The sequence below is a fragment of the Cetorhinus maximus genome, chromosome 12 (assembly GCF_964194155.1).
Source record: "Cetorhinus maximus chromosome 12, sCetMax3.hap1.1, whole genome shotgun sequence".
NCBI lineage: Eukaryota > Metazoa > Chordata > Chondrichthyes > Lamniformes > Cetorhinidae > Cetorhinus > Cetorhinus maximus.
In genome coordinates, this window is record NC_135890.1 from 40,389,354 (window position 1) to 40,413,624 (window position 24,271).

The window sequence follows — 24,271 nt, forward strand, 5'->3', positions numbered from 1 at the left end:
CAGAAATAGACCCTATATGTTCACAAGTGCTCTGGAAACAGTGGGATAGGCAAGAGTGGAACCAAACCAGGGCAGAGTCACGGATCAAAGGCAATGGAGAAAGATGTTGTGGGCTGTGTTAAAGACTACGAGAATTTCGAAATGGATGAGTTAAAAAGTATTTAAAATATATTAATGTATTTAAATATACCAAAGTTACCTCAAGGAACATAGCAAGGGGAAAGAAAACATTTGGTATAAAGTAAGATTTGAGAACCATAAAAATCAAATTTGTCTTGATCCTCATTATTTTCTGTAATAGAACTATTTTCAGAGCTGATGAGGCCTGGAGCTTGCAAACTTATGCAATTCACAATCGCGCTGTCCAATTTCCAAAGGTGAACGCAAATCTCAAATGCTCTGCAACGTCTTGCTGGAGATGCCGTTGGAACTCGAGACTTGGCCGAATGGAATTTCGCCCTTAGTGACAAGTGAAATCCTGACAGCGTCGTTTTAGGTATAACATCCTTATGGGCAATTGATAAGAAATGTCATTAAAATAAACCAAAATTACCCGATTATGAACAGTCCAGCCTGGATGCCATATATGTGAGCATATATACCACGCTCTCCACATGATCCGATTAGTGCTGGGATTGGAATCGGCTGCAAACAGCTGCTGGGCCCGATATTGTTAAAGGCGGCAGCAGATTTCAGTTGGCCTCTCGGGGCAGCGGAATAGGGAGCCAGCTTCACTAAAGGCTGTCACTGGGAAGGGAGTGTAATCAAGAACAATCCCATAGGATGGGATTTGATTCCCACTGAGATACATTAAAATTGGTTACATTTTAAACCAGGGCCAGAGATTTGGCAGATTCATTGTAACAAACCAGAGAATTAATCGTTTACAACAAAAATAAGCAGTCATTTTAATCCGTATATATATATATATATATATATAATGGTTTCGATTCACTAACCAAAATAGTACATCTTCTGTTATGATAAAAGCAAAATACTGCAAATGCTTGAAATCTGTTATTGTGCGGCAGTCGTTAAATCTAAGGAGAAACACTTAAAAGATAGTAAAATGGCGCTTGAATGGGTGCACCGGACGGCGAGGTATAAAGCCGACTTGTAAAACAATGTTGCTTGGGGAACCAACGTAGAATCAGAAAAGGTCATTCTGCCCATCAAACTTCAAACCTTCCACAGACTACATTCAATTTCCAAACACACACTATACTCAACTTATTACATCACACATGCTCTGCAACATCTTTTGAGCAAGTCCCCAGAATACCTATCCAACCTTGGAGCCGAGAATATTCGACCCCACTGATAGTTGGTTACCAGGACCCCAGCACCTCAGGAGCCGCCATGTTCCAATATGCAAACAAAACTTGCATTTGTACAGCATACCATATGACGCAGGGAGCATCCCAAAATACATGGTACAGAATGTATAACATTATACAGTCACTGTTTGTTATATCGGCAAATGCAGTAGGGATTTTGGACAAAGATCTAACAAACGAGAGATCAATGAACAATTAATTTGCTTTTACTGCAGCTCAGCAATACTGTGGAAACAATATTATGCGTTTTTGTTTCATGTATCACACATGGTTTTAACTTTGGATTTGGGGCCTTAGATTATTTTTCTGATCATTGTGTAAATTAAGCAATCACATTCAATAGTTACAGGTCAATGGGACGAAATGTGAGATCACCTTTACCTCTCCTAGGACCTTTTGAAAAAAGCTTCATTTTCAACTTCATTAGGGAAAATCTGACAGGACAGTCAGCTTCCTCACACGTATATTTACCTGACATGGTCAATAACAGAGCTCTGTGCTGCTAGAAGAATGAAGAATTGTGTTTTTCTTGATGGGAGTGAAATGGAGTTAGCATCATGACTCCAATTTGCCAGATATGTAGTACTGTAAAATAATTCTGGTATCAAATCTTCAAGTTATTCAGCCTACTCTCAACCAGCAGCAAAGCGGTAAAAAGCATCATCATCAGTGCCATCAAGAAGCACTCAGTCACCAAAATTCTGATCTATATGCTCAGTTTGGGTTCTGTCAGGACCACCCCGCTCCGAACCTCAATATGACTAACCCTGGCACAAAACGTGGACAAAAGTGCTGAATTCCAGAGATGTGGGGAGATATGCTGCCTTCATGTCAAGGGCAATCAAGAGTGTGGTACCAAGGAGCCCTAGTAAAACAGAAGTCAATGGAGATCGGGGGAAAAGCTTTCCACAGGTTGGAGTCATACCCAGTTCAAAAGGAAGTTGATAGTGATTGTTGAAGGCAAATCATATCAGCCCCAGGGCAACCCTGTAGGACTTCTCCTGAGCAGTGTTCCAAGCATAAACAGTTTCAACTGCTTCGTCAATGACCTTGCCTTCATCATAAAGATCAGGAATGAGAATGTTCAATGATTGCAGTGTTCAGTTCCAATCTATTTCTCAGATAGCAAAGCAGTCAATGTCTGCATACATGGATAACATCCAGGCTTGGGCTGATAAGTGACAAATAATGTGCCACTTAAATGCCAGGTAATGACCATCTTCAGCAAGAAAGCATCTAACCATCTCCCCATGACATTTAATGACATATATTGTTGAATTCCCTGACCATCAACATTTTGGGTGGGTGGGGGGGGTCACCATTGACTAGATACTTAACCTCTTAACTCAACCCCTGCCCCCAACTCCCCAAAGTTAATCATCCTTCCATCATCTAAAAGGCACAAGTCAGGGTTGTGATGGAATACTGTCCAATTTCTTAGATGAATACAGCCCCAACAACACTCAAGAAGCTCAACATCATCCAGGACAAAACAGTTCACTTGACTGGTACCCCGTCTACCTGCTTAAACATTCACTTCCTGTATCTCCAATGCACCATGGATGCATTGTGTACCATCTACAAAATGCACTGCAGCAACTTGCCTAGACTTCTTTGACACCACCTCCCAAACTCATGAACTCTACCACCTTGAGAACAAGGGCAGCAAGTGCATGGGAACACCACCAATTCTAAATCACACAGCATCCTGACTTGGGCACATTGCGCTGCCTTTATTGTCGCTGGGTCAAAATTGTGGTGTGGGAGTGCTTTCATCACATGATCTTGCAGCAATAGCTGACCACCTTCTGAGGGCCAAGTTGGGATGGACCATAAAAACTGCCTTGTCAGCGACACCCACATTCCGTGAATTAATCAATGAAAATGGTATCACAAACTATCGTCTCCGCGTTGGAATCGCCATTTGACCCAATTTGGATATCAGTAATGAACTCATGTATTCAAATAGTAGAGGTTCCTGTAATTGTCAGCTTCAGTGTTAAAATGTTAATTATTGAGTTCAATATTAAAGTCAAGGCAACCCTCCATACATAATTTCTACTTCAAAAAGTGATTAATTATGTTACCCCAAAGTATTTGTTTGTATTGCGTGCGTACACACACACCTCACCAAGAGGGACATGTAAAGGGACCACCTAGCAGAATTTGCAGTCATTAGACAACTCATGGAAGAGCTGAACCTGAATGTTTCAATCATGAAAACAGATCAATGTTCAGTTAAAATAACTGTCCTTTTTATTCAACATTAAAAATTACACCATTTACAAAAATGATACAAGAATTTATTAAAAGATTCTTTAGACTATTGAGGTATTGGCATAGGAACATGTAAAAGGAGAATATAAATTGAAAGAAAATCCTGGATACAGACTGACTATGGTCAACACAGCTCAAGTATCAGTTATTATGGTATCTAAACTATTGATTGTTCATATTCCACAAATTTAGAGCCAGTGGATAGCCAAGATCACTTAATACTAACTTTGGAATGGGAATCAGATGTAAAGGTCTAAATTGACTCCCAAGAAGAGCACACTCTTTGTGGGACTTTTGGTCCACCCAGTACCATGTCAGATCTCGTCTCAATACCAGGTTCGGACTGTATTCACACTACAACTGCAACTTGAGCATGACTTCATACCAATGCTGAAGGTGTAAGTCAATTACACCTTAAATGAACAGGTTACAACTATAAACTGAATTTCTTCAAATTGACTAGTTTGTCACATCACATCTTGTCATGACTTTTACCAAGGTAACATTGAATAGTGGCAGTGATATCCCTGATTTTTTTTGTTGGGGAGGGGGGGGAAGAGGGAATGTATTAAATTCATAACTTTGCTTTCAAAGAACAACTATTAATAAATAGAAACCCCATTCAATCCATCTACCTTACTAACACACTAATCTTTGAAACAATCACTACACTTTGTAAAACTATCCATTTCAGTACTTACAACATATTCCAAAGTCTATAAACACAAACAAAATCTGTATAAAACCACCAGAGTTGAGCTCCCTTAATGGAACATGAAATTAGCTTGCAAATTTTCAAACTGTTCACGATTGTTCAATGAGGGCAGCTTGAATTAGAATTTTACCTATACATTCTGGATCCACGTCTTCTTTAGGGATGACAAAATGTTGGCACCAGTTTCCTTTTCAGTGGCACCTTGCAACAGTTAGATATGACCGCTCTTGCCGTTCGTTTTCGACAATTTTGAAGATAATATTTGACTAAAATAGAAATTGAGGTTACCGTGTCGTTTTATTTTTACTATTTAGAAAGGCAACTATGGAAAGTTTAATTTTAACTGTTTGTTAAAAATGTAACCCCCACCAACACCCTTCTCAAAAACCCACTTTTTGGCAAGTGCAAGTAATGTGATGCATTGAAAATCTACCCATGCATGCCCACCTTCACTATCACTTAAGTGCTGACCAAGTAGTTCCAATTCATAGTTTTGCATTCAATCTATGGACTTAAGAATCATGAAAACAATTCATAAATATTTGCTGAAGGGGTGTAGTTAAAAATATACAACCTTTACATGCTCACTTTCATTTCTGTGGCTCCAATATCCAGCAAAAGGTTGGTTTGTCATTTGATAATTCAAATACGTGCTCCCAAACTGCAAATTAAGCAATCAATATTTTATGTCAGGCTCAAAAGAGACCAAGAAAATGCTTTCAACTGGCCAGGGGCAAGACACTTTGGGTTGTACAGTAGATTTATTTTGGACCACAGAGTCTCACTTTCTTTTGATTCTGACTCCCACTACAGTAGTCTACACCCTACCATGAAAATTTCACACATAAATCATCAGGAAAACTAATACAATTATTCAAGTGTACAAACAGGACTGCAAAAATGCAGGTATATACACCATTTTCCATGATAATGCAATTTTTGTAATTGGTAGCAGGTCTTTGCTAAATCGCAATTTTTTACTGTACTTAGATTGTGTAATCTGTTTTAGGTACTACCATGTACTAATATACATTTATCCCACCTCTTTTGAATTTGGTTGCAGTGCAATGATAAAACTGGAATTCTTGCTCACTCTCCTCTCAACCCCTTCCAAATGACCAGAATCCATGATTCCCATTTCAGATAATGGTGTAGGAAAAATTTCCTGTATTTGAGCTCAACTCAGGGCAGCATACCACCCCACCTAAAAAAAAAACAAATCTGACATTTAAATTTTCCACAAATCATTCATGTTGACTCGGGCTCAAAACAGCCATTTACAGGTCCTGAGCTGTGTGCTCCTAAAAGGGTCACTTGTGGTGCTGATTTCTGTTTGGGAACACTGGGGAAAACCCAGTACCACTTCTACTAGTCGATGTAAAACATCAGCAGTTGCGTTGGGAGCACAGTTTCTACAAGTTGAATTCCTTGAACCTAAGATTCTTCTAGCCAAAAGATTTATTCCATCAGTATATTAAACCCCAAGACTCAGGAATCAAAAGGTGTTGTTCTATTCCACAACATGGACACGCTGCATTACGATAGCCAGGCATCAGAAGATACATATGAACAATTACTACCCGCATGTTGGTCAGCCATCCACAATTGGCAATTTTCTTGAATACTGGAGGATAAAAGATGAGTGCTTTCTCCTGTGATCCAAAACAGGCCATCCAATTAGCAATTGATCTGTTGAAGTTAGACTGGACAGTGTACTCAAGTCTCTCAGTTAATTCATCTTGCCTCACGTTTGGAACCAGAACTAAGCAGCTTTTTAAAATCTTGAAACCACAAGTTTTCATCATGAACAAAGACATGAGAAAGATGGGATACCACCAAATATTCTTAACTCATGAGATCACAAACCCTGTAAATGTAATGATCTATAATCTATAAGTTCCAGCAACTAGGGAATTTACTAATAAACATTCCAAAAATATCAGCAGGAAGGAAAAAGACAAAGAAACAGGTGCTGCAATCAGTTTGAGGTCCCCAGTTGCTTAAATATTTGTGGCAGCCTCTCAGCAGTCATGTTCGTTGGTGATATATCAGCTTTAACTGAATTCAACACCCTGTAAACTGGTGAATACATCCTTGAATCACTAGTTATACCATTAGCATTCCCAATTTGGGTTGCATGTATACAATACCAATCGTAGAAAAAGGAGGTAGTGAGATGGAACAAGACAAAGGTAGAAAGAACAAAAAAAACAAGCTCAACAAGTAAACAAGAAGTATAGTATGGTTGAGAAAATGCAAAGGCAGTCCAAAAATAAGTTAAAACACTTCCCCGAAGCTCACAGTTGTTGAAATCCATAAACGTAATGAGACAGTATAGGTTTGAAAAACCAATTTCCATCATATCTGCATCCTATGTTCTTGAATTATTTATGTTAAAAATGCCCCATCACTTGAAACTGAATCACGGCACTCTCACAGGTCTTAATCTGATCACGGGGGACAAGTTTACTTTCAGAATTTTTTGAGCCCTTTGACGTGCTTTGGAAACACTTTCATCAGAAGACGAATCTTCAACTTTTATGGTTGGGAAGGTGGTTAGCCGAAACGCCACGGTCTTCCTGGACAAGCTGCCTCGTAAAACCCTGTTCACAACCTGGGAAGGTGAAGTCTTTGTGAGACAGCTTTTGCGTTTCTTGGTCACAGGCTCCCCCACATTCCTTTGTTTCCTTCGCCGACTCCTGGGCGCCCTCTCGGCGGTAGGTTTAATTTCAGCCGTGGGCTTTGCTTCGGGCACCGTGGAGCGGCATGAAGAATATCCGTACACGTCCTTACTGCGGAGGATGACCGGGGAGAAGCCCTCTTCCCTCATGCTGCACAGGAAGTCCCACAGCTCAACCTCCGAGTTGTGAAAGTCGCTGCACTTGGGCATGAAGATCTTGAGCGCATCCTCCAGCGCCTTTGTTCCCGCGAACACCATCTGCGATCTGGAGTAGACCACCCGCTCCTCGGCAGCGAACACCGCCATGGCCAGGCTTCGCGAACTTCACTCTTTCCAATTGCTCTACCGACTGGAGGGGGGGTGGGGGGTGGACAGGGACCTCGCCTGTGAGAGAAAGGATAAAGAGCAGGAGGGGGTCAGCTTTCTCCCACCCCGCCTACACACATACCCACCATCACCACCACTAACCCCCTGAACATGGGAAGAAATCCAACAACAAACAAAACAAAAACCCACTCACATTTCCCTCAAGATATCCCTGGGAAATGAGGAACGGCCCCATCCGCCGCCCGTTTATAAACAGGAGCCCTTCCCAGTACGTCAGCCCAGTGACTCCACCCAGCCCCGACACACAGCGCCTTCAGAGGAGGCCAACTCGCTCACTCACACCCCAGCCTATCTTCAAAGCCAGCGAATGGCCAGAGTGAGACAAACACATGGAACTAGGTTCAGGAATAGAAAAGGCTGGAAATACTCAGGTCAGGGAACATCTGTGGGGAAACAGAAGCCAGGCAGTCATCAACGTTTCAGGTCTAAATCCCTTCCTCAAGCTTCAACTCCTTGCTTTCTTTCTAATGCTGGAGCTGGATTTCTTTTTCGAGAGTGCAGTGCATCAAATCAAGAACATTTTTAAGCCACAGTGTGATTCTCATTGATGGCAGAATGGAGGAACTGTTGAGAGTGAGATTGTGATCAAACACAAAATCCTCACAAGCCATGTAATCAAATAGAACTATGCTCACTTCAGAATGAGACCTGGCAGGTTTATCTCTTCCAAATAGTTGATACAGGTGTTTGGGATTTGGGCCGTCATGTTTTAAATCCTTTCAATTGAACCAATGGGTTTCTGCGCTATTAACTGCAACTTTTGCAATGCATCGTGGGACACTGTAACAACAACTGAAAGAAGCTGCATTCTAATCTATCGGAAATACTCAATGGTCTAATATTCATTCCAGTGAATACCAGGTTTATAACTTGGTCTAATTAATTATCGATTTAACACCCGCAAATCGTTTACAACGCAGTCTACCCCTCAGCTACCTTAACTCTTCCTACTCATTTGGAAAGAACATATGCCAAAATTCTCATTTGCAACAAATTTGTGTCACTTATTTAAGTTCAAAAATATATCTGCTTTGAGATAATGGTTCTGCCGTCGTCACTTAGACCCACACAAATGCAAAAAAAAAGTGTGCTGGAAATCTGAAATAAAAACAGAAAATAGATCAGGCAGCAACTGTGGAGAGAGAAATAGAGTTAACGTTTCAGGTCAATGACCCATCAGCTCTGTTCCTCCACAGATGCTGCCAAACATTTTCTGTGTTCATTTCTAATTTGATGTGTTCTATTTAAAGGAATTGAAAATGGCTCCATAAGATGAAATGGATTTGTGATTAGTCTAACTGCAAGCGATTTTCTCATTTTGATCATCATTCTCACTCCTAATGGTCCTCTGATCTTGACATGTGAATGTGAGTCATTACTTCAGTTTTTTAAAATCATTCCTTTTGCTTTATGTCATTGAATAATGAGACCAGTATTCATTGCCTCTATCAACCTCACCAAGGCATCCGATCCTGTGAGGAGAGGTGATCTATTTAAGCTGCTGAAGAAAGCTGGCTACCTGCTGAAGCTGCTCGGTGATTTCTTCCTTCTCTGATAACATGAAGGGTAAGGCCAACAATGACAGGGCAACATCCAAACCCTTCGAGATCAGCAGTGGGGTCAAACAGAATTGCATTCTAACGCTGACACTGGCATATTCTCTTTGCTGATGTCATATGCCATCAGTTCATCCATAGAGGGTGTCTAATTACATCTCAGAGCTGACAGAATCCTTGCCCACCTGAGATCCAAGGCAGAAGTGTGTCAAGTCCTCATCAGAGAGATAATCTATGCTGTAAAGAGTTTGGTTTGACCGTCAGCATTGAAAGATGTTGTCATACCAGCAGCAATCAATATTAACAATGTGGTGCTGGAGGTTATTGATACCTTCACATAGCTAGGCTCCAAAATCACCAACAATCTGTCACTTTATGCTGAAATTAATAGGTGCATTGCAAAAGGTGCAGCTGTCGTATCCAAGCTGGGTATGAGAATGTGGAACAACAGCAACCTGACCGAGAACACCAAATTGCAAGTCAACCAAACTTGTGTCCTCTGTGCACTCATTAACGAGAACGTGGCTAACTAATGCTAGGCAGGAAAAAAGGCTGAACAGTTTCCAGCTTTGCTGTCTCAATCGTATTCTCAGCATCTCTTGGCATGACAAGATCACCAACTCAGGGTCCTGGCGTATGCTCATTCCATCAGTATACACTCATGAATAAACCAACTGTCGATGATGACTCGGCCATGTTCATCAGATGGATGACAGTCATACCCAAAGCCCTTCTGTACAGTGTACTGGCCACTTGGTCACGACCTGCTTGAAATCCATACTTCTGCTACAAGGATAACTTCAAGCGAGATATTATGATGGCGGACATTGACACAGCCAACTGGGGATAGCTGACAATGGCCAGGACCTCTGGAGGCTGACTGCTCAGAGAGGCATCGGAAGAGGCGAGAAATAAAAATCTCAGCTGTCTGAGAAGAAGGCCCATAACAATCAGACGTCAGTGAATTCTGCACCTTCTCAGCCCACTAACTTCATCTGCAGCAAGTGAGGCAGAGAGTGCCATGCCACCGTGGAGGCTCCTGAGCTACACCAGGTGATGCTTAACACAGAGTTGACTATTAAGGTGCAAACCATTGTCTCATGAGAGAGAAAGCTGCTAGAAATTCCAGACGAGATGTGGCAGCTCTGTCGGAAATCATTGTGAAACGGTTTTTAAAAAAAGAAAGATTTGTATTTATATAATGCCAAGAGCCCAGCCATGAGACAATATATATTTTTGGACATAGGCTTGGTTTGTCTCACAAATATTATGTTATTACAGCATTTATAGCTTCATCACCTTCATTTGTGATCAATATACATGATTTTAAAAGACGTTATTATTTTGCAACATGTTCAACTGAAGAGAAAACTTCTGCATTTGATATAGTATTCATCGACATTAATAATATTTATCCAAATATATAAATCCAATTTATTTTCTTTGCAGACAGATCCACCAAATAAAGTGCAAGGAACCAGGGATTTGTATATCATATTATTGGATAACATTGCATATCTTCTGTTTATACCATCAGTATGAACGTAAAATGTGTAGACAATTGATATATGCAATATTCATTAATGTTCACTCTAATTATGCACATCAGTGCAGGTCGCAAGTACACTTTGATGTTGAATCTGCATTCTATCCAATGGATGCTTGTTATGTTTTGTATTTGTATAATTGCTTTAAATAACTTATTTAGCGTATTAAATTTTAAAGAAACAAATCCTCACTAGATTTGCAGAATTCACTGATGTAATTGTTCTGATTCAGTTATTAGTTTGTAGCTATATTTGCAGACAGCGTTTTGCCTTTTTATGAAAAATTCTGTGAGAACTGTCAGGAAGAAATAATAATTCTCATAATGTTATTGGAATTTATTGTAAAATAATAGTATCTGTGTCTATATGTTTCTGTGTGTGTGTGTGTGAAAGACTTAATTGGATTAAAGGAAGCTGGTCTGAAGGCTTTGATGTGGTAGAAGATGAGCTAGATTTGAAATGTTAAGTAGATAAACATAGGTGTCAAGGGAACATTTGCATTTTTAAATAAACCAGACTAGATTGTTTTCAAAAGAGGGAATGAAATGTGTAACCTCGTCAGGTGAAGTTTAGAAACAGTGTGTTTATTTTTTCCAAAGATTACTGGTAAAATGTAGTACTATGAGAGATTTTTATTATCAGAAAGGCAAAGTCCAAAGAGACAGTGAAACAATGGTAATTTGCATTCAAAGGGGAAAATATGTATAAAGGAGCAAAGGCTCTGTGTAAGGGTAGCCACTTTAGGATTTAACAAATGGGCAAAGTCTTCACCATCTATGCCTCAAGCTGCTGTCTGCAAAGCATTGAAGTTAAGACTCACTTAGTATTGTATTGTCAGGGTATCATGTTTCTCATTCCCACATGTCCGTCCTTGGCCTCCTGCAATGTTCCAGTGAAGCTCAATGCAAACTGGAGGAACAGCACCTCATCTTCCGACTAGGCACTTTGCAGCCTTTCGGACTTAATATTGAGTTCAACAATTTCAGATCATGGACTCTCTCCTCCATCCTCACCCCCTTTCCGATCCCCCTTTTTCCAATAATTTATAATTTTTTTACACTAAATTTGTTTTCTTTTCCCTCCTATTTTTAAATTTATTTTGATCTATTGTTTCATCTCCACCTTTTTAGCCCATTTCGATCCCTTCCCCCCCACCCCACCCGCACTTGGGCCATCTGCCACTAGCTTCCAACAGAGGGCGCTGGTGAGAAGTGACTGAAGCATTCTGGGAGAAGTCATCGCAGCCACCGCGACTCAGGAGGGAATCGAGGAGAAGGACTCTTGCACTCAACAGGAGGAAGGGCATCCAACAGAGGGCGCTGGTGAGAAGTGACTGAAGCATTCTAACATTGCCTGCAACCTGAGGAGGCCAGTGCACCACAGCCCCTGGAATCTGGGAGCAGTGAGGCAATCATCGCACCCCAGCTCCAGGAAGCCGGGAACAGCAACCCCCCAGAGGGGGTGAGTTTTGGAGAAGCTTCTCCAGCAAAGGTCATCTCAAAATCCGCTCACTACGTGAACCTCCAGATGCCACTGGAGCAGAACACGGCCAAGGAGATCTACCTCAGCCCATCCAAAGTGAAGGAATTTGAGCTCACTACGGGTATGAAGGAGCAGACTAAAGGTCTGGGACTCTCAGAGACAGTGGGTTTGGTAGGAGAATAAATGCTTTAATATGGGTTTAAAGATTGTATCCATAAATGTGCGTAGCATTAAATCTACTACGCGATGTGTTGCGACCTTGGACTACCTAGCCAAGGTCAAAGCTGACCTGTTGTTTCTGCAGGAGTGTGCGATACCGCACCTCAGCTCCTACAGGCAATGGTCACGATGGTGGTCCCACGGGCCATCGATCTGGTCGGGCGGAAACGACTCTCGTTCCTCCGGCCTGGGTATTCTGCTGCGGGGAGGCAACTTCACCGTCTCCGAGGTCAAGGAGGTGGTGGGCGGGCGACTCCTGGTAGCAGACGTAATGTACAAGAACGCTCCACTCCGGTTAATTAACGTGTACGGCCCGGCACAAGGGGCTGAGCGGCTGGAGGTTTTTCAGCAGCTCCCACTGCTGCTGGCGACCTCCAGGCCGGTCATTCTGGGCGGGGACTTCAACTGCATCATCGATGCGGCTGGACGATCCGGCAGGGCCGGAAGCAGATTGGACGCTACGTCCAGATCCCTGATGGAAACAGTTAAGGATGCCAAGCTGCACGACGTCTTCAGCAACCCTGCAGACGGAGCGCAGCGTAGATACACCTGGTCGCGGCCAGACGGGTCCATTCGTTCCAGGATAGACTTCCTGTTTGTGTCCCGTGCATTCACAGTCAGATCCACCGACGTCAAGCCGGTGTTCTTCTCTGACCACTGCCTCCTACTGGCGGACTGCCACTTGGAGGAAGACCTGAGGGTGGGCAGGGGGGCATGGAAGCTAAATGTGCAACTGCTGACCCCAGAGAACATTGAGGAGCTCAAGAGGGATTACAAAGGTTGGAGAACCGTGAAACCCCTCTTTGAGTCCCTGACACACTGGTGGGAAGTGATCAAGGGAAGCATCAAGAGGTTTTTCATCCGCAAAGGCACCCAGAAAGCTAGAAAGGAACAGAGGGAAATGTCCCGACTCCAGGAAAAGATGCAGAATCTGCTCCGGCTGCAGTCGATGGGGGTGGATGTCAAGGAGGAGCTCCAAGAGGTGAAGGGCCAGCAAGCCTCGCACTTTGCCTCGGAGGCCTCCAAGATCATCTTCCGTTCCAGAGTCCGCTCCGTGGAGCAGGATGAGACGTGCTCACGTTTCTTCTTCCAAAAGGTACACAGAGAGCGCTCTGTGATCAGCAGCCTGAAGGAAGAAGACGGCTCAGTAAAGTCATCACGGTCCGACATTCTGAGGATCAGCAAATCCTTTTATGCCGGTCTGTATGACGTGAAGCCCACGGACAACACGGCCTCCCAGTCCTTCCTGTCCTCTATCACGGAGGTCTTAGACCACAGTACGCGGGAGAGCCTAGACAAACCGCTAACTCCTGACGAACTGACTAAGGCCCTCGAGTCCTTCGAGAAGAGTAAAACCCCCGGAAGCGACGGCCTGCCGGCGGAGTTGTATTCGGCTCTGTGGGACTTGATCGGCCCAGACCTGCTAGAAGTGTACGAGAGTATGCTCCTGGCCGGCAGCATGTCAGAATCCATGAGGAAAGGCATCATCACCCTCATCTACAAGCACAAGGGGGAAAGGGAGGAAATTAGAAATTGGCGACCCATTTCACTGTTGAATGTGGACTATAAGATTCTGTCCAAGGTCATCGCCAACCGGGTCAAATCCGCTCTGGAATTGGTGATTCACCCTGACCAGACCTGCTCTGTGCCAGGCAGGAAGATCTCTGACAGCCTGGCGCTGCTCAGGGATACGATTGCCTATGTACAGGACAGGGGCGTGGATACCTGCCTCATCAGCTTGGATCAGGAGAAGGCCTTTGACAGAATATCGCACACTTACATGGGGGATGTGCTCTCCAAAATGGGCTTTGGGGAGGGAATTCGAAATTGGATCCAACTGCTCTACACTAACATCAGTAGCGCAGTCTCAATCAATGGGTGGGAAACAGATAGCTTTCCGATCAAATCTGGAGTCAGGCAGGGCTGTCCTCTCTCGCCTGTCCTTTTCGTGTGCTGCATAGAACCCTTTGCCGAGTCCATCAGGAAGGATCCGGGCATAAGAGGAGTGACGATCCCAGGCAGTGGAGGCACTCAGGTAAAAGCCTCCCTGTACATGGACGACGTCGCCGTCTTCTGCTCGGATCCGCTGTCGGTGCGCAGACTGATGCACGTCTGCGACCAGTTCGAACTGGCCTCGGGAGCCAAGGTAAATCGTGGGAAGAGCGAGGCCATGTTCTTTGGGAAGTGGGCTGACCGATCCTTTGTCCCCTTCACTGTCAGGGCTGACGGCCTGAAGGTGCTGGGGATATGGTTCGGAGGGACCGGGGCATGCGTTAGAAACTGGAAGGAGCGAGTGGCTATGGTGAAAAGGAAACTGGGCATGTGGGAGCGACGCTCCCTCTCCATTGCGGGTAAGAACCTGGTCATCAGGTGTGAGGTACTCTCGCTGTTGCTGTACGTGGCGCAGGTCTGGCCCATTCCACACTCCTGCGCGATGGCGATCACTCGAGCCATCTTCCGCTTTATCTGGAGGTCGAAAATGGATCGTGTCTGCAGGGACGCGATGTACAAGCCTCTAGATAAAGGGGGAAAAAACGTGCCCAACATCGCCCTCATACTGATGGCCACCTTTGTGTGCGGCTGCATCAAGCGGTGCGTAGACCCTCAGTACGCAAACACCAAGTGTCACTACGTGCTGAGGTTCTACCTGTCCCCGGTGTTGCGAAGGATGGGTCTGGCCACGCTGCCGCGGAACGCTCCAAGTAGTTGGACCGTGCCGTACCACCTGTCCCTGGTGGAAAAATTTATGCAGAAAAACACCTTTGACCACAAGTCCATCAGGCAGTGGTCAGCACGTAACGTCCTAGAGGCCCTGAGGGATAAGGAGAGGGTGGACCCTGTGGGATGGTTCCCCGAGCAGACTGTCAAAGTCATTTGGCAGAATGCCTCATCGCCAGAACTTTCCAACAAGCACCAAGACGTAGCTTGGCTGGTGGTGAGAAAGGCCCTCCCCGTCAGATCCTTCCTACACGCCAGGAGTCTCACCCCCTCTGCACGATGCCCTCGAGGTGGCTGTGGTGGGGAAGAGACCGTTGTTCACCTCCTTGTGGATTGTGCCTTTGCAAAGAAAGTCTGGAGAGAGATGCAGTGGTTGCTGTCGAGGTTCATCCCGAGCAGTTCTGTGACACAGGACTCTGTGCTCTACGGGCTGTTCCCAGGGACACACACCGAGACAAACATCAACTGCAGCTGGAGGATCATCAACTCGGTGAAAGACGCGCTTTGGTCTGCCCGAAACTTGTTGGTCTTCCAGCACAAAGATTTGTCCCCGACCGATTGTTGCGGACTGGCACAATCCAAAGTCCAGGACTACGTGCTGAGGGACGCACTAAAGCTTGGGGCAGCTGCCGCAAAGGCGCAATGGGGAAGGGTCGCTGTCTAAGACCTTTCTACCACAGCGCACCGAGAGACTGGGAACTGTTTAGAGCCCCTCGGGCTGTACAGATCAAAATGAAAGGCTGTAAATGACTGTAATATTGTTTGTACTGATGCACCTGGTGATACATTTTGTAAAAGTTTAACCTGGATTGTACCCTTGTAATGTTGTTTTTGAAATGGTTTTGAATGTGATTGAAGATTTTTATGAATAAAGTATATTTTTACAAAAAAAAAAAAAAAAAATTCTGGGAGAAGTCATCGCAACCACCGCCACTCAGGAGGGAATCAAGGAGAAGGACTCTTGCACTCAACAGGAGGAAGGGCATCCAACAGAGGGCGCTGGTGAGAAGTGACTGAAGCATTCTGGGAGAAGTCATCGCAGCCACCGCGACTCAGGAGGGAATCGAGGAGGACCCACTGTCAAAGAACGGAATAGCCCGAAACATTACATTGCTGTAGTGTTTCCATCCCTCCCTCCTCCTCAAACCTAAAAAAAAAGAGAGAGAGCGAGGAAGAGGCAGTGCCTTCAGGAGTGCAACGGACCTGCCTTTTGAAAGTGGATTTTAAAGAAAAAGCAGCTGATTGGTGAGTAAATCCTGTGAGCAGACTCGGCGGGAGGAGCACTGGAGCAGTAAGTATAAATCTTGCTTACATCGGGGATTTGTGGCCTTGTCTCTAGGGAGCAGACTCGGAGGGAGGAGCACCGGAGCGGTGACCTCAGGGCACAAAATAACTGAAGCCAAAACTGAAAAAGTGAAGTCACAGGAAAGCTGTGACCTGATTGGTTGGGAGGAAATCTGCACCAAATTTGAAAAAAAAAACACTGCAAAGCTAATTAATAAATTAATTATCTAAGTAGAGATCGCTGGGCAGGTGATGTGCTGTAGCTGTATGAAGTGGGAGCTGGCAGATCCCATTGTGAGCCTCAGTGACCACATCTGCAGCAAGTGTTGGTTGCTGGAGGAACTCCGGATCAGAATTGATGAGCTGGAGTCCGATCTCCGGATGCTGCGGCACATCCGGGAATGGGAGAATTACCTGGATGCTTTGTATCAGGAGGCGGTCACACCCGGTAGATTAAGTACCTCAAGTCCGGTCAGTGGTCAGGGTCAGCAGGGTGTGACTGCAAGTGAGGCAGGTAGAGGGATCCTGTGTTCAGGAACAGAGGAGCCTCAGCTCTTGCCCTTCTCCAACAGGTACGAGGTACTTGCTCCCTGTGTGGATGAGGAAGAAGGCTGTAGGGAGGATGAGCCAGCGGACCGCGGCACCGTGGCACAGGAGGCCATTCAAGTGGGGGAGCAAAAAGACAAGTGGTAGTTGTAGGGGATTCTATAATTAGGGGAATTGATAGCTTCCTTTGTAAGCAGGATCGAGAGTCTCGCATGGTATGTTGCCTGCCCGGTGCCAGGGTGAGGGACATCTCTGACCGGCTTGAAAGGATATTGGAGAGGGAGGGGGAGAATCCAGTTGTTGTGGTCCACATCGGGACAAATAACATAGGTAAGACTAGGAAAGAGGACCTGTTTGGGGATTATCAGGAACTAGGAACTAAATTAAAGAACAGGTCCTCAAGGGTTATAATCTCCATATTACTACCCGAGCCACGTGCAAATTGGCATAGGGACGCGAGAATAAGGGAAGTAAACACGTGGCTAAAGGAGTGGTGCGGGAAAGAAGGGTTCCATTTCGTGGGGCACTGGCATCAGCATTGGAACAGGAGGGATCTGTACCGTTGGGACGGTCTCCACCTGAACCGATCTGGGACCAATGTTCTAGCGAAAAGGGTAAATAGGGTGGTCAACAGGACTTTAAACTAGAAAGTGGTGGGGAGAGGGAAGGGTAAAACTCCAAGAAGTATGACTAATGGGAAACAAAGTAGCAGGTTAGCATGTGGGGGGGGTGGTGGATTCAACTTCATGGAAAATTATGAAAAAACTGAAAAGAAAGGAGAGCCCAGGAGAGGCTATTAAAGTATCCAGAACACAAAATAGGACAGAGTGTTTGGAAAGGGCTAGGAATCTAACTTCAAGCACATCAGATAAAGGGACGACAATGAGAAAGGGGACGGGAAATACAGGACTGAAGGTGTTGTATCTGAATGCACGCAGTATATGAAATAAGGTAAATGAGCTTGTGGCGCAGATTGAAATTGGCAGGTATGATGTGGTGGGCATTACGGAGACATGGCTGCAAGGGGATCAGGTCTGGGAGCTAAATATCCAAGGATATACATCCTATCGACAAGATAGGCAGGTTGGCAGAGAGGGTGGGGTTGCTTTGTTAGTAAAAAATAAAGTTAAATCGATAGCAAGAAATGATGTAGGGTCAGATGATGTAGAATCTGTGTGGGTAGAGTTGAGGAACCACAAAGGTAAAAAAACCATAACGGGAGTTATGTACAGGTCTCCGAACAGCAGTCAGGATGTGGGGCACAAGATACACCAGGAGATAGAAAAGGCATGTAAGAAAGGCAAGGTTACAGTGATCATGGGGGATTTCAATATGCAGGTAGACTGGGGAAATCAGGTTGGTAGTGGATCCCAAGAAAAGGAATTTGTGGAATGTCTACGAGATGGCCTTTTGGAGCAGCTTGTGGTGGAGCCCACTAGGGAACAGGCACTTCTAGATTTAGTGATGTGTAATGAGGCAGATTTGATAAGGGAGCTTAAGGTGAAGGAACCCTTAGGAGGAAGTGACCATAATATGATAGAATTTACCCTGCAATTTGAGGGGAAAAAGCTGGAATCAGATGTAAAATAAATAAATAAATAATGTAAAATAAATAAATGAATAAAGGCAACTACAGAGGCATGAGGGAGGAGCCTAGCAGAATTGACTGGGAGATGAGCCTAGCAGGAAAGACAGTGGAACAGCAATGGCAGGAGTTTCTGGGAGTAATTTGGGAGACACAGCAAAAATTCATCCCTAGGAAGAAGAAGCATACTAAAGGGAGGACGAGGCAACCATGGCTGACAAGGGAAGTCAGGGACAGCATAAAAGCTAAAGAGAAAGCATATAATGCGGCGAAGAGCAGTGAGAAACCAGGGGATTGGGAAGCCTACAAAGACCAACAGAGGACAACTAAAAAAGAAATAAGGAGGGAGAAGATTAAATATGAGGGTAAACTAGCCAGTAATATAAAAAAAAGATTGCAAGAGTTTTTTTTAGATATATAAAGGGTAAGAGAGAGGCAAAAGTGGACATCGGATCGCTGGAAAATAATGCTGGAGAAGCAGTAGTGGGGAACAAAGAAATGGCGGAGGAACTGAATAGGTACTTTGCATCAGTCTTCACAGTGGAAGACACGAGTGACATCCCCAAAGTTCAAGAGAGTCGGGGGGCAGAGGTGAGTATGGTGGCCATTGCCAAGGAGAAGGTGCTAGGAAAACTGAAAGGTCTGAAGGTGGATAAATCACCTGGACCAGATGGATTACACCCCAGAGTTCTGAAGGAGATAGCTGAAGAGATAGTGGAGGCGTTAGTGGTGATCTTTCAGGAATCACTGGAGTCAGGGTCCCAGAGGACTGGAAAATCGCTAATGTAACCCCCCTGTTTAAGAAGGGAGCGAGGCAAAAGACGGGAAATTACAGGCCAATTAGCCTGACCTCGGTCGTTGGTAAGATTTTAGAGTCCATTATTAAGGATGAGATTTCAGAATACTTGGAAGTGCATGGTAAAAAAGGGCAAAGTCAGCACGGTTTCATCAAGGGGAGGTCATGCCTGACAAACCTGTTAGAATTCTTTGAGGAGGTAACGAGTAGGTTAGACAAAGGAGAGCCAATGGATATTATCTACTTGGACTTCCAGAAGACCTTTGACAAGGTGCCGCACAGGAGGCTGCTCAGTAAGATAAGAGCCCATGGTGTTAGAGGCAAGGTACTAGCATGGATAGAAGATTGGTTGTCTGGCAGGAGGCAGAGAGTGGGGATAAGGGGGTCCTTCTCAGGATGGCGGCCGGTGACTAGTGGAGTTCCCCAGGGGTCAGTGTTGGGACCACAACTTTTCACTTTATACATTAATGATCTAGATGAAGGAACTGAGGGCATCCTGGCTAAGTTTGCAGATGATACAAAGATAGGTGGAGGAACAGGTAGTATTGAGGAGGCGGGGAGGCTGCAGAAGGATTTGGACAGTTTAGGAGAATGGGCAAAGAAGTGGCAGATGGAATACAATGTGGGGAAGTGTGAGGTCATGCACTTTGGTAGGAAGAGTAGAGGCATAGACTATTTTCCAAATGGGGAGAGAATTCAGAAATCTGGAGTGCAAAGGGACTTGGGAGTCCTAGTCCAGGATTCTCTTAAGGTTAACTTGCAGGTTGACACGGTAGTTAGGAAGGCAAATGCAATGTTGGCATTTATTTCGAGAGGACTAGAATATAAAAGCAGGGATGTGATGCTGAGGCTTAATAAGGCTCTGGTCAGACCACATTTAGAATATTGTGAGCAATTTTGGGCCCCATATCTCAGGAAGGATGTGCTGTCCCTGGAGAGGGTCCAGAGGAGGTTCACGAGAATGATCCCAGAAATGAAAGGCTTAACATATGAGGAACGTTTGAGGACTCTGGGTCTATACTCGTTGGAGTTTAGAAGGATGAGGGGGGATCTGATTGAAACTTACAGAATACTGAAAGGCCTGGATAGAGTGGACGTGGGGAAGATGTTTCCATTAGTAGGAGAGACTAGGACCCAAGGGCACAGCCTCAGAGTAAAGGGAAGACCTTTTAGAACAGAGATGAGGAGAAACTTCTTTAGCCAGAGAGTGGTGAATCTATGGAATTCATTGCCACAGAAGGCTGTGGAGGCCAGGTCATTGAGTGTATTTAAGACCGAGATAGATAGGTTCTTGATTGGTATGTGGATCAAAGGTTACAGGGAGAAGGCGGGAGAATGGGGTTGAGAAACTTATCAGCCATGATTGAATGGCGGAGCAGACTCAATGGGCCGAATGACCTAATTTCTGCTCCTATGTCTTATGGTCTTATGGTCTTGCTTCCCTTAATGTCCCCATTAGCACATCCTTTAGATAATATCACCACCGTCAACACCCCTTTGTCCTTTTGTCTATGACATCTTTGGCAGCCTCTTCTTGGCCTCCACCTATCACTGGCCCCCTATCAAGCTCTCCTGTCCTACCCCCTTCTACCAGCTTATATTTCATCTCATTTCTACATGTCTTAGTTCTGATGAAGGGTCATACGGACTCGAAACGTCAACTGAATCCCTCTCCACAGATGCTGTCAGACCTGCTGAGTTTTTCCAGGTATTTTTATTTTTGTTATCATGTTTCTTTGCCTGGGCCTTTTAAAATCTATGGGGAGGATCTTCCAGTCAGCAACCGGGGACGGGGCCCACTCACCGACACATAAAATGACATGGGATGACATCGGGTGGAACTCCCGACGTCATCCCGCGTCATTTCCATTTTCAGGTCGGTGGGGGCACAGCCGAATCAGTTGCGTGCCTGCCGACCTGTCAACGGCCTATTGAGGCTATTTAAAAAGTAATTGACATAATTACTGGACCTGCCAGTCCAACCTTAAGGTTGGCGGGCAGGCCGGGAGCCCTGGTGGGCTTACGAAAAAGCATGAAACCTCATCCATGGGTGGGATGAGGTTTCATGAAGGTTTTTAAATATTAATAAAGGTTTCAGTAAAAGTGATGGACATGTCCCAACTCATGTGACGGTGTCACATGAGGGGATATGTCAGGGAAATTTTGCTATCGTTTCTTTAACATTTTTAAATTTGGAGCCGATCTCTCTGAGGCAGCACTTAGCCTCAGGGAGATCAGTGTGCTCTTTCACGTGCATGCACGAAAGAGCTCACTCCTGGCTGAGGGAATTCCCGCCCCCCCCCACCCCCGCCCGCACAGGGAGCGCGTAGCGCCTCCTCACTGAATCACAGTGCAGAAGAGGCCCTTTGGCCCATCGAGTCTGTACCGACACGTGAGAAACACCTGACCTACCTTCCTTATCCCATTTACCAGCACTTGGCCCATAGCCTTGAATGTTATGATGTGCCAAGTGCTCGTCCAGGTACTTTTTAAAGAATGTGAGGCAACCCGCCTTCAACACCGTCCCAGGCAGTGCATTCCAGATCGTCATCACCTTCTGGGTAAAAAAGTTTTTCTTCACATCCCCCCTAAACCTCCTGCCCCTCACCTTGAACTTATGCCCCCTTGTGACTGACCCTTCAACTAAGGGGAACAGCTGCTCCCTATCCGCCCTGTCCATGCCCCTCATACTCTTATACATCTCGATCAGATCGCCCCTCAGTCTTCTCTGCTCCAACGAAAACAACCCAAGTCTATCCAACCTCTCTTCATAACTTAAATGTTTCATCCCAGGCAACATCACGGACATCACGCTGGGCAGGCCTTAATTGGCCCGCCCACATAAAATGGCGGTGAGCCCCCAATTGGGGGCGCCGATCAGACATACCTGCTCCTGCACTTCCCCCCAATGGGGGCAAAATTTTTCCCTATGTGTCTTACTGTTGACTTAACAAAAGTGTAACTGGGAGTCAGGTCAAGTGGGGGATTTAGATGTTATTATCCTAGTAATTTGCAGACATATGTATGTGTTTTAAAATCATTTCTCTTATTAATAAGTGTTTACTCTAGTTTTATAAAAACCTGTAAGACTTGGGGGTCTTATTACTATTGAATTCAAGGCACACATCTTGAAATTTATACAAATTACAAAACAGTTGTGGCCGTTGTTTCAAGTTTCCCTTTGGGATTTGAGCAGCTCAGCATTTACCACGAACTGTGCCATAACAAAGTTGGGGGCTCTTTGTGGGATATATTTGAAATTCCTTGATTGGGTTAGAGTTGGTGAATCTTAAGATTACGAGTATGAGAAGCACTTTGAATTCAGGAGTTGGTGTGAGATTTCTTTGAAGTGGTGAGTCTGCAATATGGCTCGGCAGTTGCTAAGACTTGTCAGGGAGTTGAAGGTATAACTTTGGCTGGTTTACAAAAGGTAACTAAAGTTAAGTTAATGGAATTGGTGGCTATGTTACAATTGTGATTACCTGCAAGGGGTAAGAAAGCAGACATAATTGAAGGTATAGCACAAAGTTGGAAGTGATACCTGACACTAGTGAGTCACTGCTGGATGTAGTGAGACTTCAGTTAGAAATGAAGAAGCTTGAACTTGAACAAGCAAAGGAAATGAAAAAATGTGAGCTAGAGGCAACAGAAAAAGAAAGGGCAGAGAAAGAAAAAAATAGGCATTTCAAAGGGAGCAAGTGGATAGGCAGGAGAAAGAAAGGAAGCTGGAATTGGAATTACAGGGATGAGAGAAGGATAAAGAAAGAGAGGCAAGGGAAAGAGAGAAGGCATGAGAAAGGGCATACCAGTTTAAAAGGCTGGAAGCTAAAAAAGAGATCTCAGATCTGAGGAAAATTCTGATGAGGAAGAAACCTTTAACCCAAAATGCAGTGGGGAGATGCTTAAATTTGTACAAGCTCTTTCAAAATATGAGGAAAGAAATGTGGAAGCATTCTTTATTTCATTTGAGAAGAAAGCTAAACAGATGAAATGGCCACAGGAAAACTGGACATTGTGGGTAGAGCACATGGGGTTTATCCTTCATTGTCAGAAGAAATGTCGGTGAATTATAAAGTGGTTAAAAAAAGGCTATTTTGAGTGCATAAGACATAGGAGCAGAAATTAGGCCATTCGTCCCATCGAGTCTGCTCTGCCATTCAATCATGGCTGATAAGTTTCTCAACCCCATTCTCCCGCCTTCTCTCCATAACCTTTGATCCCTTTACCAATCAAGAACCTATCTAATGCATATGAGTTGGTTCCTGAGGAATACAGGCAGAAATTTAAGAATATGAGAAAACAGCCTGGGCAAACTTAAATTGAGTTTGAAAGAGTAAAACAAAGTAATTTTGACTGGTGGATACAGGCATTAAAGATAGAAACAACATATGCAGCTCTTAGAGAGGTAATCCTTTTGGAAGAACTTAAAGACTCAATTCCTTCAGTAGTGAGAACTCATGTGGAGGAGCAGAGGGTTCAAACTGTAAGACAAGCAGTATAGATAGCTGATGATTATGAATTAGTTCATAGAGATAAACCTTTTTTCTGTCACCTCTTTAAATCAGAAAAGGATAGAAAGTGGGAAGGTAAAAGGAAGGTGGGTAGTCAGGGAAGGGAAGGAGTAGGTGGAAATTCGCAGGAAGTTTTTTCTCAGAATAAAAAGGAAGGTGCTGAGGGTAGAAGTGACATTCGAAAATTGAGGTGTTTTCATTGTAATGAAGTTGGACGTATGACATCTGTGTGCTGGAAATTGCAGGGAAAATCTGTTGGAATTAAAGGGGTGCAGAAAAGTTCTGGAAGTAAAAGTACCGTGAGTTCTGAGGTTCAGGCACAGGAAAAAAATAGTGGTTTGTGGACAGGTAAAACAGGGAGAATCAGTGATAGGTAAAGAAGTGGGAATATGTTCACAATTTACCCAATAGAATTTGGAGGAACAGGTTGCAGAAGTGTTTAAAGATTTTGTGTGTGAAGGGAAAGACTTTCCATGTGCAGAGGGTGGAGTAAGTAAAGATGTTTTAAAAGACACAGGGGCTAGCGAATCCTTACTGTTATAGGATAGTGACATTTGTTGTTCAGAGGGAGTATTGCAGAAACAGGTGATTATAAGTGGGGTTCATGGAGATGCTAATTCTATTCCATTGT

General features: G+C 44.4%; 1 protein-coding gene across 2 annotated transcripts; it reads right to left on the reverse strand.

The window, feature by feature from the left end:
* Positions 1-684: 684 nt before the first annotated feature.
* Positions 685-7,681, reverse strand: ccdc71 (coiled-coil domain containing 71). Of its 2 annotated transcripts, XR_013578118.1 has the most exons (2): positions 5,372-7,681; positions 685-800 (listed from the first exon to the last, which is right to left on the reverse strand). XR_013578118.1 is itself a non-coding variant. In XM_078553429.1 (1 exon), the coding sequence occupies exon 1, from the start codon at positions 7,313-7,315 to the stop codon at positions 6,752-6,754; it is 564 nt and encodes a 187-aa protein (XP_078409555.1). In that variant the 5' UTR covers positions 7,316-7,681; the 3' UTR covers positions 4,167-6,751. The 2 variants fall into 2 exon arrangements, 1 of the variants encoding a protein (XP_078409555.1); XM_078553429.1 differs by lacking the exon at positions 685-800 and having other exon boundaries at positions 4,167-7,681.
* Positions 7,682-24,271: the final 16,590 nt, after the last annotated feature.

Excerpts from the sequence above, each read along its gene's own strand:
- ccdc71 (XM_078553429.1), bottom strand. The coding sequence starts at position 7,315 with ATGGCGGTGTTCGCTGCCGAGGAGCGGGTGGTCTACTCCAGATCGCAG.